Source organism: Ochotona princeps, chromosome 17 (genome assembly GCF_030435755.1).
Source record: "Ochotona princeps isolate mOchPri1 chromosome 17, mOchPri1.hap1, whole genome shotgun sequence".
NCBI classification, from domain to species: Eukaryota; Metazoa; Chordata; class Mammalia; order Lagomorpha; family Ochotonidae; genus Ochotona; species Ochotona princeps.
In genome coordinates this window covers 47,340,357-47,356,945 of record NC_080848.1, presented here as the reverse complement: position 1 = coordinate 47,356,945, position 16,589 = coordinate 47,340,357, and the positions used below count along the sequence as shown (strand labels likewise).

At 54.3% G+C, this 16,589-nt stretch overlaps 1 protein-coding gene across 1 annotated transcript in view; it reads left to right on the top strand.

Moving 5' to 3' along the window:
• Window positions 1-13,188: 13,188 nt before the first annotated feature.
• Window positions 13,189-16,589, top strand: part of LRRC75A (leucine rich repeat containing 75A) — a 35,788-nt gene continuing 32,387 nt past the window's right edge. Inside the window, exon 1 of the mRNA XM_058676264.1 lies at window positions 13,189-13,602. Within this exon, the coding sequence (XP_058532247.1) occupies window positions 13,351-13,602 (252 nt within the window). The 5' untranslated portion in view covers window positions 13,189-13,350. The remainder of the gene's footprint in view (window positions 13,603-16,589) is intronic.

Genomic DNA, 16,589 nt, shown 5'->3' with positions numbered 1-16,589 from the left:
TTCTCTCTGTATATCTGAATTTCCAATAAAAATAAATAAAATCTTTTGGGGAAAAAAAAAAAGCATGACTTGATAAAGAAGAACAGGACAGACAGTGCCTGAAATCTGGAGTTCACAGACTGCTGATGCCAGAGACCAAGGTCAGCCTCTACAGGCAGGATCTGTGAGAGGGTCAAGGTCAGACCAAGGCCGAGGCCCACAGATGAGGGTCCAAGGCCACAGGGCTGTGTGCTGTAAGATCTGTGAGACAGTGCGCTGACTTCTGTACCTGGGTCACACTGCTGCTTCCTGGTCATCAAACCTTGGCTGGTAGACATCAATACGGGACGTAGCTATCAACATTTGTGTCGCATCAACTTCTCAACTGTTGACTCTCCAAGCAGTTCAATAAAAGATCGAGGCAGGCCTTTCTAGGTCCACTTCCTGCCTCAGAACAGGGGGCTTCCCTCTGGCTGCCCACTTTCGTAGTCTTCATCTTGTGTTTGTCTCCGTTCTTATTTTCTCAATTGCACGTCAGCCCCTGTCCAGCCCTGATCACACCGCTGCGGGCATGCTCCCGGAGAAGCAGAAGACATGGACAGACAAATACCCAACCACCCCGGCCACGGGAGCAGCTGCCCTGCTTCACGCCGGGACTTAGACTAACACTGCATCTACCCAATGGGTCTCTCTCCCTCTCGGCCTCCAAAGCAAAACGGACCGGCCTCTGTCTCAAGGAACTCCATGCAGTCCCCTTATCCGGCCACCAGATGGCAGGGCAGAGACGTCCGGCGCCACTGCATCTCCTACAAAGCCAGCAGGCTGAATCGCCAGGACTTCCTAATTCTGCTACTTCTTCCTAAGTCTGCTGCGATGCCGACCTTCCATAAGAGCCCAGGTTCGAGCCCCGGCTGCTCCACCCCAGATCCCATTCCCTGCCAAGGCACCGGAAAAAAAGGAGCAGAGGCTCAGGTGCTTGGGACCCTGCAGCCACGTGGGTGCAAACCTGGAACAAGCTCCTGGCTTCAGACTGGCCCAGCTCAGGCCACTGTGGCCAATTGAGGGGTGAACCAGTGGGAGGAAGATGTCACTCTCCCTCCCTTTCAAGCAAACTGAAAATTACAAGTGTTGGTGAGGAGTCTTGGGTGTCATGGGCAGGAGGGTAGGTGATTCAGCTTTCCAAGTAGAAGGCGTTTTATGTGCCAAGGTGCCGGGGCAGGAACAAGTGTGCCAACATCTAAGGAGCAGGTGGGAGAGCAGAGTGAGGAGGAGAAGCGGCCATAAATGGGAGGTGCAGGGCACCCAAAGTCAAATGGAAATGTTGTATGTCGAACAGATGTCAAAACATGGGGTGCCCACTCTTAGCAGGTAAGCTCAGGGTCTGTGCCAGCCGTTTTCCACCCTGAGCTTGCAATCAGGATCACCTGGAGGCTTGTAGCTGGACCCCGGGGGTCCCAGCCCTGCCGTGCCAGCTCTGCTTTCTGTAGACCTTGGAAAAGTCCAGAGTTGGTGCAGCCAGCAAGTCCCCCCACAGGTACAGCTGTGGCGACGGTGGCCGCAGGAGGTGGCCCTAAGAGTACACCCCGAGAGTCCCGCTCTTACAAAGGCTGGGCTTACTCTCCAAGACCCTTGTTCCTCTTCCTGGGCAAAACTAACCTCAGCATTCTGACGGATGCGATCATCACAGGGGATATAAAGACTTAAGAAAGTCCTTGACTGGGCCCGGTACAATAGCCTAGTGGCTAAAGTCCTTACCTTGCACACGCCAGGGAGGCCCCATATGCTTCCCATCCAGCTCCCTGCTTGTGGCCTGGGAAAGCAGGCGAAGACGGCTCAAAGCCTTGGGATCCTGCACCCACGTGGCAGACCCAGAAGAGGCTCTGGGCTCCTGACTTCTGTTTGGCACAACTCCGGCCATTGTGGCCACTTAGGGAGTGAATCATCGGACGGAAGATCTTCCTCTCTGTCTCTCCTTCTCTATATATATCTAACTTTCCAATAAAAATAAATAGTAAAATCTGTTTTCCAAAAAGCCCTTGGCCAAGATTTTAATAATAATAATACAAGACAAAGGGCCGTATGGGTTCCATGGTGTTGACACAGAACCTGGCCAGCCAGCCGCAGGCTTCCACCTGAATTGATGAAGAAATGCTGGGCCAGAACTCCAGCTGTTGGCTGCTGGCTAGGGAGCGAAGGCTTCCTTACCTCCTCGACTTCCAGCTGCCTGCCTCTCTGGCTCCATCAGCGTCTGGTAGTCACAGTGCTGGAAGAGCTCAGGCCTGCGTGGGCCCTACCGGGGGCGGGGGACGGGCAGGATTCTCAGAGTCACCCCATCCCCGCCCCGGCTTGCTCTGGCCACCCCCAGAGGAGGCTCAAGGCAGCTTCGAGTGCCTGTCCCGCGGTTATTTTTGTCACCCGTCACCTCCTCCTGCTCCTCCCGGGAAGGCTATGAGTCACTGTCCTCGGGAGAGGCCTGATGTGTCGGCCGCTTGGTGGCTTCAGCTGCCATCTGAGCGGCAAACAGACCACAGCTGTCCCGGAGGGCTTGCCTGGAAGGAAACCCCACTGGCTCTGAGGCAGCCAGAATCCCCCATGGGGGGTTTTGGGTATTTTGGTGGGGGGTGCCTGTTGATCTGCACCCAAGCAGGGATTCACCAAGGGGGTGTGTGTGTGTGTGTATCTGTGTGTTTTGACTGACATCCAAATTAGCCATTGTGTTAGGCTCTGAGGACAAAGCGGTGGACCCCACGCAAAGCATGCATTTGTGGAGTGTGTGCGTGGCAGTCGCATGTCATAGTCCCCAGGTGTGATTCCAATATCTGTCTTCCTGGGTTCCCGTCACCTTATGTCATGGTCCTAAGAGGGTAGAGACTTTGTGGGGTTCAGAGGAATTTTCAAGCCATGACTAGGTTAGATTCGGCCATCGTGGCGGCTTCACGAGAGAACACAGACCATGTGTGTGACAGTCTCACAGCTGGGCCAACAGGAGTGGCATCCCAGGGGACCAGGCTGGGCCGCCAAGGCTGGAGCCACTGCTTAGGATGGCAGCATCCCTTGTCACCATGCCAACTCAAGTTCATAGCTGCTCCACTTTCAGTCCAGCTCCCTGCTAACGTGCCTAGGAAAGCAGCAGAAGATGGACCAAGGCCTGGGAGACCTGGAAGAAGTTCTGGTTCCTGGCTTTGGCTCATCCCAGCTTACAGCCACTTGAGGCTGAATCAACAGATGGAAAATCTTTCTTTCTATCTCTCTCTGCAATTCTGACCTTCAAGTAAATAAAATAAATCTTTAAAAAGAAAGATTAGGGCCTTGCACAAAAGCCTCATGGCTGAATCCTCACCTTGCATGCCAGGGATCTCATATGGGTGTCAGTTCATATCCTGGCTGTCCCACTTCCCATCCAGCTCCCTGCTTGTGGCCTGGGAAAGCAGTCGAGGATGGCCCAAAGCCTTGGGACCCTGCACTCGTGTGGGAGACCTGGAAGAAGCTCCTGGCTCCTGGCTTCGGATCTTTCTCTGTGTCTCTTCTTTTCTCTGTAAATCTAACTTTCCAATTAAAAAAAAAAAAACTTAAAAAAAAAAAAAAAGAAAATTAGTTTTAGTTATTTGAGTGGCAGAAAGACATAGAGAAAAAGACAAGGACTGGCTGCAACAGCCTGTGCCTGATTGGAACCAAGAGCCAGGCGCTCCATTCGGGTCCCCCTCCTAGGTAACAGGGACCCAACTATCTGAGTTATCACCCAGGAGGCACAATAGCGGAAGGCTGGCAGGTGGCGTGAGGCCACGAGACTCACCCAGACACTGTAATACAGAACATGGGCACCCGGGGAAGTGTCTTTAACAGCAGAATGCCAGCCCCAGTGTGTGACAAAGCAGCAGCTTGGCCCCTGCAAATGGCTCTGCCGAGTTGAAGTGAAAGGTGCAAGAAGGCCCAGCGTGGAGGTGATAACAAGGACGCTGGACTTGATCCAACTTCAAGGTCGTGAGGCTTGGAGAGGCTGCAGGCCGAGAGCTGTGTGACGTGCTTACGAAATGTCCCAGGCTGGAAGCAAAGAGCACCGTGGTCATTCAAGGAGAGGCTGCAGCTGTGGACCAACAGGACCTGGTTCCAAGCTGGCTGAGGGGCAGGAAAAGGCGGAGAGGAAGGGGCAAAGCCAGAGGACCGAGAGAGTGGGCAGAAAATTCCTTCCTCCCTGCCCGCGTGGAGTTTGTGGCTCCGTGTTGCCAAACATGAATGAGCTCTCCTAGGCAGAAGAAAGTTCTGGCTGCTGGCTTCAGATTGGTCCACCCCCAGCTGTTTCAGCCATCTGGGGAGTGAACCAGAGGACGCAAAGCTTCTCACCTCTTTCTCCCTCCCTCCCTGAAACTTGACCTTTCAAATAAACAAATTGTAAAATAATAATAAAAAATGAATAAATAAGTCTCTACTATTAATCCCTGAAATGTTAACCTAAGACTTTGGGGACCAAGCCCCCCCAAGACCTGAGCATTTGTAGGGAAGTCAAACTACTACGCTAACCATAACACCACAAACTCCATGGGTTTGATTAACTGCTGTTTAAATGTATTTAGGGGCAGGTGCTGTGGTGTGCAGGTTAAGCCATCAAAGTCCATATGGGAAGGCTGGTTCAAGTCCCAACTGCTCTGCTTCCAATCCAGAAAAAACTTTGGACCCTGTCTCTAGGAGGGAAGAACAGAAAGAACTTCCATCTTTTTTTCTTTTTAAAGATTTATTTATTTTCATTAGAAAGGTAGATTTACAGAGAGAAGGAGAGACACAGAGCAAGATATTCCATCTGCTGGCTCACTCCCCAAGTGGCTGCAATGGCCAGACCTGAGCAGATCTGAAGCCAAAGCCAGGCGCCTCCTCCAGGTCTCCCACATGGGCACAGGGTCCCAAGGCTTTGGGCCGTCCTCGACTGCTTTTTTAGGCCATAAGTAGGAAGCTGGATGGGAAGTGGAGCACCGGGACTAGAACCTGTGTCCATATGGGATATTGGTACCTGAAGTAGAGGGTTACATACTGCAGCACTGTCTCAGCCCAGAGAAGGAACATCTTAATCAGCATCTTAACTAACCCCTAGGCTAACTGCCCACCTACCCACCACCCCAACCCCCCCCACACATCTTTATTGTTCTCAGTTCAACAATCCTCAATATTTTAAGTGAAACATTTTGGCTTCCTTCAACATCATGGGCATTTTAGATGGTAAAAATGCAGTTTTTTGAAGGGAAAGGAGGCTGTTGCGGGATGCTTAGCAACCTCCATGCCCTCTGCCTTACGTGATGGTAGTACATTCCCAGTCCCAGTCATGTTCATCAAAAATGTCTCCGAACAGTGCCAGGTGTCCTTTGGGCCAAAAAATCACACGAAATTGAGAACCATTGTCCTAGATAAGGAGAGGAATGGCCAGAATCTTCCTTCAACCAGAGACGCAATGTAATAAAATAACATAACTCACTGCCAATTGGGAAGCTGGTGAGGTTCCTGTTACTGTTTGCTTGCAAAGTTGCCCAACAGAACAGCCAACGTGCCCACCTGAAATGACAGAGAGCCTGGAGCCCTCAGACTCACTGGTCCTGGGCTTCTGCCAGCCACTCCAGCCTGCATCGAGAGATGACGTCAGATTTTTCACATCACTTGATGCAAAACTCCAAACCGAGGGCAAGCATTTAGCCTAGCAATGAAGACACTCCTGTTTCCCCTCAGAGCACCCAGGGCCCGTTCCTACCCGGCCCCAGCACCTGACTCCAACACTGCAGTCAGCCATAGCATCTGACTGCAGCTTCCTACTGATGTTCACGCTGGGAGGTAGCAGGTGATGGCACAGGGAGCACCTGCCTCCCATATGGGAGACCTAGGTCAAGCTCCCAGCTCCCAGCCTTGGCTCAAGCCCAGCCGCATTGCACGCCTGGGCTGTTGGAGGTGGTTTTTTTGGGGGGGCGGGCGGTGAACCAGCAGGTGGAAGCTCTCTTTCTCCAATCTGCTTTGTCTCTCACATACAAAAAAAAAAAAGGAAAATGTTATAAAGTTCAGCCTTGTCCAAACCATAGACAGATTTCCCGAGATACCTAAGAGAAACAAGATGATTTAGTTGTTGGTTAATTTGGACACTTTGCTTCCCATAACACAATGTTGCGAACACTTGAGAACTTTCTGTTCTTTTTGAAAGTAGTGGATTGGAGAGAATGGGCAGCCCAGTGGAAACTAGGAAGTGCCACCATCCAGCAAAAACTTGGGATGCCAAGCATTTGTTGGCCATCCTAGGCCCCTTGCATAGTGTTGTGACCCCACTGGAAGCAGATGTTCTGGCCACCGCTGCTGGGAACTCCCGCACACCCCACGGAGAGCCGAGGGACCAACGGCAGCATCCGGCTCGTGATCCCAGACAAGAAACTCCAGGTTTATGCAAGCTGCCAGAATACAGTATCCATTTCCTGACCCCTGGAGAGCACTGCACAGATCTGGAATAGTAAATGAAGAGGATTACATAAGTCTTTTTCATTATTATTATTATTTGAAAGCTACTTGACTGAGCTGAAACACAAGGTCATATCCAAAAAAGCACAATTAGAGGAACAGGCACTTAGTCTTGAAGTTGAAACTAAAACGGATTAAGGTGCCTGCATCCCATATTCGAGCTTTTGAGTGAGATACTCCAACTTTCTGCCAATGTAGACCCTGGGAGGCAGCAATGACATCATGGCCAGGTGTGTCCCTGCCACTCACTGAGAGCCCTGAGCTGTGTTCTCCACTCCTGGCTCCAGCCCCAGCTGTTGACGGCATAGCAGGCGGTGGACTAACAGATGGAAACTCACTCTCTCTCTCTCTCTCTCTCTCTCTCTCTCTCTCTGCCTTTCAAATAAATAATTCTGCGGGGAAAAAAAAAGAAAAGGAAGTTCAATTTGTAATACAGCTAGGAAAAAGGAGTAGCGAGCTGCTGTGGGCAGCTGGAGTTACCCAAACTGACAGGTGCAGGTCAGAAAGCGATTGGCGGGCACGAACCCAGCTTAGGAGCAGCCTGGGCCTCAACGTCATTAGGTGGTCCACAACGCCAACTACACCCACGTCAGTGCCCAGGCCTGGAAGCACTGGGCTTCTGCCATTAGCCCCAAAACCACCATCAGCAAACCAGAATAACAATTTTCGTGGGCTCCTCGTTTCTCCAATGTGTGTCCCTGTCCCCACCCACTCAGGGCCTTTCTGTCACTCGGCACTGCCTGCCAGGAGTGGCCCAACACCTCGCATGACCATGTGGTCTTTGGTGATCCAGCTCTGTTGTCTCCAGTCCCATCCGCTGCTGGTCCAGGCCTTGTCTGCAGCTCAAGCTCTCTCTCTCTCTCTCTGTCCTTCTCTGTAAATTTCACTTTCAGGTAAAAATAACTAAATATTGGGGGAAAAATTAAAAAAAAAAAAGATTCCCTGAAAAACACACGTAGAACAAGAAGCATTTTTCAAAAAGGAAAAATATAAAGTTCAAAACAGTCCAAGTAAAAAAGAAGCAGCCTGGGCAGAGGAGTTAAGACAGCCAGGTGCAGCTCTGCTTCCAAATCCAGCTTCTGGGTTCGTTGCTTGCCGGCAGGCAGTGCTGGGGGCTCGACGGGCGGGGCCCCTGCTGCTCATGGGAGAGAGACTAAGCACCCAGCACCCAGGCCCAGATGCATCCAGCTACTGGCTGCTCTCCTCTCTCATTCAGATATAAAAAAAAAAAAAGTAGCCTTTTGAGTTACAAACAAACGCAATACAATTGCAAAAGGGGGCATGATTAAGCAAGAGTGGGTATGATTTTACAAGCAACAATCTCCAATCTGGACCCTAGGTACCCCTGCGTCTGCTCCCTGGCTTTCTGTCTGAAAATTTCCACTCTTCAGAGAGAAGCTGCCGAAGAATATAAAGAGAGCAAAGAATGACGCGACTGGGTTCTGATTCAAGCGGAGCGAAGCTGAGCCGTGGGATGAAAGAGAAGCCGGGGATTCGGTGTCAGTTACTGCCAAGGTTCTGGCTCGCCTTGTGTTTTGTTGTTTGGGATGGCAAGTTCACGGGCACCTGTTATATAACAGAGCCAATAACTCAATTAAAGTAAGCCATGCATGAAGCAAATGAGGAAGTCATTAGGGAAGGAGAGGAGAAATGTAACACGTGCCTGGCACAGTCCTCAGGGACGCGAGGTGGGCGCACCCCACCACGTGCCCTCTTCCTGTCTCCGTCTGCAAGGAGAGCTCAGATGCCACGGAGACCCGGATGCTTGCCTCCGCGCTCACCTCTCTCCCAGCCCTTCTGACCACCTGCAAGTGGTTCCTATCCCAAAGCCGGGGTTTGAACAGACTCTAAGGCACAACGTTTCAACAAGCATCCTTGGAAAAAAAAAAAAAACACGAAAACAGAAAAACAAACAAAACACAAGCATCCTACGTAATTTTCTCTTTAACACGGGGTTCCTGTCTCCTCCAATGACAAAATCAACTAAACCAGATGCTTGCTAAAGACAGCCCAGGGTGGGCCCAGCACAGTAGCCTAGTTACTAAAGTCCTCGCCTTGAATGCACCAGGTATCCCATATGGGGGGCGCTGGTTCTAATCCCAGTAGCTCCCCAAGTGGCCACAATGGCCAGAGCTGAGCTGATCCCAAGCCAGGAGCCAGGAGCCTCTTCTAGATCTCCCATGCAGGTGCAGGGTCCCAAGGCTTTGGGCCGTCCTTGCCTGCTTTCCCAGGTCACAGGCAGGGAGCTGGAAGGGAAATGGAGCAGCTGGGATATGAATCGGTGCCCGTATAGAATCCTGGGCCTGCAAGGTGAGGACTTCAGCCAGTAGGCTACCGCACTTGGCCCTGCAACTCTTTCGAACAAGTAAAAATCAATTTTTGAAGAAAAAAGAAAACAGTTAAGCAGCATGCAAGTAAAAACACTGTAAGAGTTTGACACGGTAGACATATTTACTATTTGGCCCATGCATTCGAGGTTTTTATTTAGACATTTACATTGCACAGATAACCTTTACATTCTAGAACCGAGTCAATGCTAAAGTAAAGTGAATCTTCAAAGAAAAGTCATAGCAACGCTCATTTCTTAATTCTAGGTTGCATGGTGGGAAAAATCCAGGCCACCGTGTGACAAAAAAATGATCTACCTAAAAGAGAACACGTATGAGGATAACTTCCAGGATGACTAGCTCTCAGTAAAATGATCTCCCTGCTGGGGCTGGCATGGTGGTGTAGAAAGGTAATCTTCATACCGCAGCGCTGGCACGCCATATAGTCATCAGTTCGAGTCCTGGCTGCTCCACTTCGAATTCAGCTCATTGCTACTGGCTTGGGAAAGCAGGGGAGGATGGCCCTGGGCCTTGAGCCCCTGCACCCATGTGGGAGACTCAGAGGAGGATCCTGGCTCCCGGCTTCCATCTTGGTCAAGTGCTGGCTGCTGCAGCCCTTTGGGCATTGAGCCAACAGACAGAAGATCTCTCTCCCTCTCTCTGTCTGTAAATTGCTGTTCCAATTAAATCAATTTTGTTTTAATGGCCATCTCCTTGCAAACAGCAGCCCTGCCTCTGGTTATGGCTTCATCACAACAAGCTTTTTTGAAAGAACAAAATTCTTTCCACTTTCTTCTCTCCTGTCGTCTGCTTAATCCTCCGAAGCTGATTTCCCCAAGGATCACCAATACCTTCCGGGTCTGCCAATACAAGCAGCATTTAGTCATTCAATCACTTTGATTGTCTACCCTACAGTCACTTCCTGGCACAAAGCTAACACCCTGGAGGTGATCATGGATTTAGAGGTGAGGGGGCGCTGTCTTGGGTTTTGCTTTGAGGTTCTGTTTGTTTCATTTTAGAATCAGAAACAGAGAATTCCTACCTGTGGGTTCATGTCCCCCAAATCCCACAATGGAGTTCAGTGTGGTGGCTCAACAGGCTAATCGTCCACCTGCAAGTGTCAGCACCCCATATTGGTGATGGTTTAAGTCCCAGCTGCTCCACTTCTGTGACTCAGCTCCCTGCTTATGACCTGGGAAAGCAGCAGAGGATGGCCCAGGTCCTTGGGACCTCACACCCTCGTGGGAGACCCAGAGGAGATTCCTGGTTTCTGGCTTTGGATTGGCCATTGTGGTCACTTGGGGGAATGAGTTAGCAAATGAAAGATCTTTGTCTCTCCTTCTGTCTGCATACCTATCTTTCAAATAAAAACAAATCATAAAAAAAGAGGGGCTGGTGCAATGGCTCAGCTGGCTAACCCTCCACTTCAAGTGCCAGCATCCCATGTGGGCACTAGTTTGTGTCCCAGCTACTCCACTTCCCATCCAGCTCCCTGCTGTGACCTGGGAAAGCTGTGGAGGACGGCCCAAAGCCTTGGGACCCTGCACCTGTGTAGGAGACCCGGAAGAAGCTCCTGGCTTAGGATTAGCTCATCTCCGGCCATTGCAGCCACTTGGGGATTAAACCAGCAGATGGAAGATCATCCTCACTGTCCCTCCCTCTCTGCACTGAAAATAAATCTTTAAAAAAATAATTTTAAAAAAATTTGAAATAAATCAGAATCAAATCAAAAGTAGGACCAAGCTCTGAAGTTCAGGCTTTTGGGGACTAGCTTGCACACAGGAGGCTTGGAGTCCTCTACAAACAAAGGATGGGGTAGGAGCTTGCAAGAGAACTGGGGAAGAAGACTGGCCATGCCCGGGAAACAGAGTCTCAGTGAGAACTGAGCTGGCACTGGCCCCAGATGCTGTTTGAAAGTCCAGTCCGATGAAGCCCAAAAGTGGCCACTGGATTTAGCAACTAGGTCACTGGCGAGAGGCACTTCAATGACCTGGTGTGGCTTGAAGCCAAACTGAAGTGGGTGAAATACAGGCATGGCAAGCGGTGGGTGTCTGGACCCTCGTGTCCCACCCTGGACGGCCTTAGTTTGGGCACAGCCTGGTTTGAGGTGGCAGGTGACGCCTTGAGTAGTCGGATCTCTGCCACCCATCACATGAGAGACCTGAGCGAGGTTACTGGCTCCGAGCTGCCGTCAGGCCCAACCACACCTGCAGTGGGCATTTCAGGCGTGAACCAGCAGATGGAAGACCTCTCTCTCTCCCTCCTTCTGCCTTTCCAAAGAAAGGGTCTCTTTCAAAAAGGAGCAACAGAGCAACAAGGGACCAGTGCCATGACGTATTAGGCTAGACTTTTGCCTGTGGTGCCGGCATTTTATGTGGACACGGGTTCCAATCCTGGCTGCTCCACTTCTGATCAAACTCCCTGCTGATGGCCTAGGGAAGCAGTCTTTGGGCCCCTGCACCCAGAGAAAGCTCCTAGATCCTGCTTTGAGTTCAGCTCAGCTCCAGCCATTGCAGATGGAAGATTCCACTCTGTAACTCTGCCTCCCCAATAAAAATCAAAACAGGGTCTGGCACAATGGCTTCCATGGATCAGTCCTCCACTTGCAAGCCAGGGATCCCATATGAGTGCCAGTTCGTATCCCAGCTGCTTCACTTCCCATCCAGCTGACTGCTTGTAGCCTGGGAAGGCAATAGAGGATGGCCCAAGGTCTTGGGACCCTGCACCCACATGGGGGACCTGGAGGAAGCTCCTGGCTCCTGGCTCCTGGCTTAGGATTGGCTCAGCTCTGGTCATTGAAGCCATTTGGGGAGTGAACCAGCAAATGGACGATCTTTCGCTCCATATCTCCTTCTCTCTGCAAATCTGCCTTTCCAATGAAAACAAATCTTTTTTTAAAAAATCTGAGTGTTTTAAAAAGAAGGAATAAATTATGCTTTCGAATTAATAAGTTGAAAGGGAGTCAGAGAGATCTTCCATTGGCTGTTCCAAATCCCTGCCACAGCCCAGGGTACCAGGGAACTTACTCAGGGTGCCCCTCCCATGGATGGCCAGGACCCAGGGACTTGAGCCTTCCCCCACCGCCTCTCTCAGCCTGGTGTGCGGAACCTAGATAGGAAGTGGAGCTGCGAGCAGAACGCTAACATCTGTGCCCAACAGCGACCTCTCCTGTCCCAACACGGCAGAGGCGGATCCTAGACTCCCTGCTCCGGACCAGCCTGGTACCCAGCACTGGGTAGGTGGCACTCAAGCTCTCTAGGATCTGGGCTCCAGCTCTCCTGCCCCTACAGCTGTAATTTTCAGACTCCTCTCCCCGTCCTCCTCCCCTCCGACCCACCTCCCCAGCAGTACCTGGCTAGAACCAGGGAGCTGGCATAAGGCTACAGACCAAGGGCAGCTTACCCCAGCCTACCAGGATAAACAGCTGCCCATGATAGACGAAGTACCCCCACCCCATGTGCCTGGCTTGCCTTTCTTCCTGTCTGGCAGAGGGCTTGGTGAGCTTTTCCAAGCACCACCAGTTTTTTGGGTCTGGGCCTAAGTCAGGCTGAGTGAGGAGGGAGGTGGCCAGCAGGAGCGTGAGGGCGCGCGTGCGTGCGTGCAGCCAAGGGCCCTGTGTGTAGGACCGGGAGAATAGAGAACGAGGAGCAAACAGGGGCACCTCACACCTTCCCGATGGAAGCCAAACACCATCGCCACAGAGGGGCACGCGCACAACACCGACACTCAGAATGAAGTCCTAGGGTTTAGACACCAGCACCAGCCAGGCCTTCCCACCAGCCCGGGGCTCCAAAAGGGGATGCTGTCTATCTCCAGGCCACAGGGAGGAACCGGCCCACTCCACAGATGAGGAGGACGCCTGTGAATCGTTTATTCTGAGTCAGAGCCTTGGATGACTTCAGCGAGGATGCTCAGGGGAGCCTGCCTTGGGGAAATCCCGACACCTCCCCACACCCCCCCTTTCCACAATCACACTCCAAACGGCTTCCCCCTACACACACGCGCACACACACACACACACACAGGTGCATCGGTCGCCTCCCATCACCTCGGCAGGCCTGACCCTCCCGCGTGCCCGCGGCTGGTGAACCCGGCGGGACCCCGAGCCAAGGTCCCTAGGGCCTGCCCGCCCGGCCTCGCCACCGTTCCACGCACGCACCCCGGGGAGGAGGCGCAGTGCGGTGGCCCGGCGAAGGAGGGGGCGCCCGCCAGGTTCTCCCCCACCCTCTCCGCGCGGCCCGGAGGCGCGGGGGGCGGGAGCGGGAAGGGCGGGCGCCGGCGGCGGCGGTGCAGAGCCCAGCGCGGGGGCGGGAGCCGCGGGGCGGGGCGGGCAGACCGGGGCGGGGCCGCAGGCTGGCGGCGAGCGGCCGGGGAGCGCGCTCGGGAGCGGGGAGGGAGGAGCGAGGGGAACGCGGGCCGCCGGCCGCCCCCGCCCCCGCGCCGCCCGCGCGCGCAACAGTTCCCCCAAAGTTGCATCCCGGGAGGCGGGCGCGACCGGGGGCGCAGCCGGCCGGGGCCGCGGCCTCGGGCCCAACGCGGACAGTCCCGGCGGGGAGGCGGCGGCATGGGCACCCGGCAGACCAAGGGCAGCCTGGCGGAGAGAGCCAGCCCCGGCGCGGCGCCCGGCCCCCGCCGCGAACGGCCGGACTTCTGGGCGTCGCTGCTGCTGCGCGCCGGGGACAAGGCGGGGCGCGCGGGCGCCGGCGCGGGGCTGCCCCCCTACCACCGGCGTGTCGGCATGGTCCAGGAGCTGCTGCGGATGGTGCGCCAGGGCCGGCGGGAGGAGGCGGGGACGCTGCTGCAGCACCTGCGCCAGGTGAGCGCGAGCAAAGGGGTCGGGGGGGGGGGTTGGTGGAGGGGACGCGTTGCGCCCGCGAGAGCGCGCGCGCGTGCGGGAGCGCCCCGCCTCTGGCCCGGGGAGGCTCGGAGCGCCAAGGGGCACCGCCCAGGGCCCCTTTCCTTGGGGGGAAAGGCGAGGGGGTGTGATGGAGCCCTGGATGGCAGCAGGTGCCTCCGCGCTCCCGCTGAATGTGGGGCCTCGGGGCAGGGCGGGCACCCGGACGGAGGCTGGCCCCAGTGGGGCCCGGGGAGGGGGAACCTGTTGGAATAATGTCGCTCCTGTCCCTCTTCTCTGGCAGAGGAGGTTGGTCTCCAGGGATGGCTGGTGGGAGGGGACGCAGGGCTGCAAGTCCGGTCTGGGCCACAGAGCTCTCCTGTCTTCCTCTCCTTGCTTGGTTGCTTGTCACTCCCTACCCAGGGTCCACATGGAATGCGTAGCCATCCAAGGCGGATGTGGACCCCGACCCTGGAGCCGCCAGTCCCCACCCCTTTCACCTGGGAGGCGCCCTGAGCGGTGGTTCCAGCAGGAGCCTAAGTTTGGCTCCTGCACAAAGCCTGGAGAGAGGGGAGTGGGTTTGGTTTCCTGGCCTGCGGGAACTCCCGGTGCGTGCCCACCGCCCGCCTGTGGTGGCCGGACTTTGCAGAAGGGGCCAGGTTTCCTCTGATTGGGAGCTACCCTGAGGCTGCTCCTTTTCCTGTCTCGGTTTCTTTGGGGGGAGGGAGTGACCTATACCGTGCATTTTTGTTGAGTGGGAGAAAGAACCGGGTTGCAAGGATTTCTTCCTGGGTGACCAGACAGGGGTTGGCTCAGCCTAGGCTCCTGGGCCCCCACATTCAGGATGGATTGCCCCCCTACTCCCTACGTTAACCGTGCAAAATGTGGCAGAAGGGGGCGGGGGAACCTCGGCTGACCTCTTTGAGGTTTTCCCAAAGCTGATGAAAGAGGCTTGTAGGAGGACCTTCCTGGGAGGAGCTTCCAAAATCTAAGGGGCCCCACCTCCCACTGCCTCACTCACCCCCACCTCTGTACCTGGTGTGCCGCTGTTCCCCTGCAGAAAGGGGCCCCAGGAGGATAATGCCCCCCCCCAGGGAAGCCCCAGGGGGCCTTGGGGGACCCAGGAAGGCACCCAGGAGCTGGGGCTTTTGCCTCTGCTTTCCCCAACAGTGCTGGAGACGCCGTCGCCCCCTCGGGGTCCCCAGGTGCAGCCTCTGAATTCAATATCAGAGAACAGATGACATTCCATACCAGGGCAAGTTTGGCCGTGTGTGTTTCTCTTTGGTCTTTGCAAGAATCGGAGTCCAAACACACACACACACGTACAGACACACACACACACACACACACACACACACACACACACCCTGCCACTGTGGTAACTTTCCTTTTTTCTTTTGTTTCTTTTTTTTTTCCACTTTCAAGTAGGATAATGGGTTTTCCAGAGCCTTATACATCCCATTTGCACACCAGGCAGACAGACAGACAGGGGGAGGTTTCACAAGCTGCTCCCCTTGGTCCTAGGAGGAGGGTTTTGGGGGCTGGCGTAGAAGAGGGAGGCCTCCTTCCACCTCCCCAGTCCCACCCCTCCCCCCATCACGATGGTCCTGGGTCCTAGGCCTTGTGAACAAGAAGCCTGGGCACACACAAGGCAGGGGTTGTCTAGGACCCTGCGGCTAACCGGAGGGAGGTCGAACTGGATGGCTGCTGTGCCCTCAAGTGTCTCTGTCTTCCCAGTCCTCTCCTCCTTGCCAGCTTCCTCCTCTGGTCTGGGGGGAGCAAGAGCAGGCAGTAGAAAGAGGTAAAAACACGCAGGGCTTGCTGGCCACCAGGGTCAGCCCCACAGGCTGAGGCAGGGCCTTGGCCAGGGAGGGGTCACAGCCCAGGAAAAGTGCCGGCCCCCATGCATAGATGCTGGGGCTATTGGGTCCCGTGTTGGGCTGTGGGAGTTCATGCATGTCCAGAGCCAGGTGCTTAATGCCTCCTGGAGTCCTTGATCGAGCAGAGACCTTGAGAGCTTAGACAGACAGACAGACACACACACACACACACACACACACACACATGCATCTCCAGGTGTTTTTGCAAAAATCTCAGGCTGCACCAAAGTTGCCACTGAGACCGAAGCCAGCATTCTGCTGCAGTGGGACACTGCCCCTGCCCGTGCTGTGAGAGTTCCTATAGATAAGGGTAAACAGAGACCGTGTGTGTGTGTGTGTGTGTGTGTATTCAGAGTGGGCTGTGTCTGAATGCCCTCCTTTGCGCCTGCCTGTGGTGTGCTGGGGGAGCCCTTGGGCCATGGTCACGGGTGACCTTGGACCCTGGCAGATAACCCATCTGAGTCGTGTTCCCTCCTTTTCCCCAAGAGCGAAGGAACAAATGCTACAAAGTTTGTGAATTTTGTACAGGCGCTACTAGTGCAAACAGGTTCCCATCGTGACCCTGATAAGAACTCCAGAGCATGGGTGTCCTACGTGGGGTGTGGCCATGTCTGGTGGCAGTCCGTGGTGTCCCTTCACAATCATAGCTGAAGGGGAATTTCTTTGCGCCTGGCCTGGGCCCCGCTGTGTGAATTGAAAGCTTGCTGCAAATTCAGCCCGAGTTCAGGTTTGCCACCTTTTTTTAGAGAGAGAGAGAGAGAGACCTTCCACTCTCCGGTTCCCTCCCCAGATGCCCACAGATGGACCAGGCTGAAGCTGGGAGCCACAAACTCCCTCCAAGTCTCCCAGTCGGGTTGAGGGGAGTGGCAGGGATTCAGTCACTTGTGCCATCACCACTACTTCCCGTGGTCCGTCTCCCCAGGAAGCCAAAGCAGGAGCTAGGGCCAGGCAGAGAACCCAAGTGTGAAGGTGGGGGCGCAGGTGCCTTTGCTAAGCGTTTAAGGCACACTGGGTGGAAAAGTGACCTCCCATGGCAAGGCAGGAGCTGCTGCCATGGAAGGAGGAGGTGTCACCTCATAGCTCTCTTTG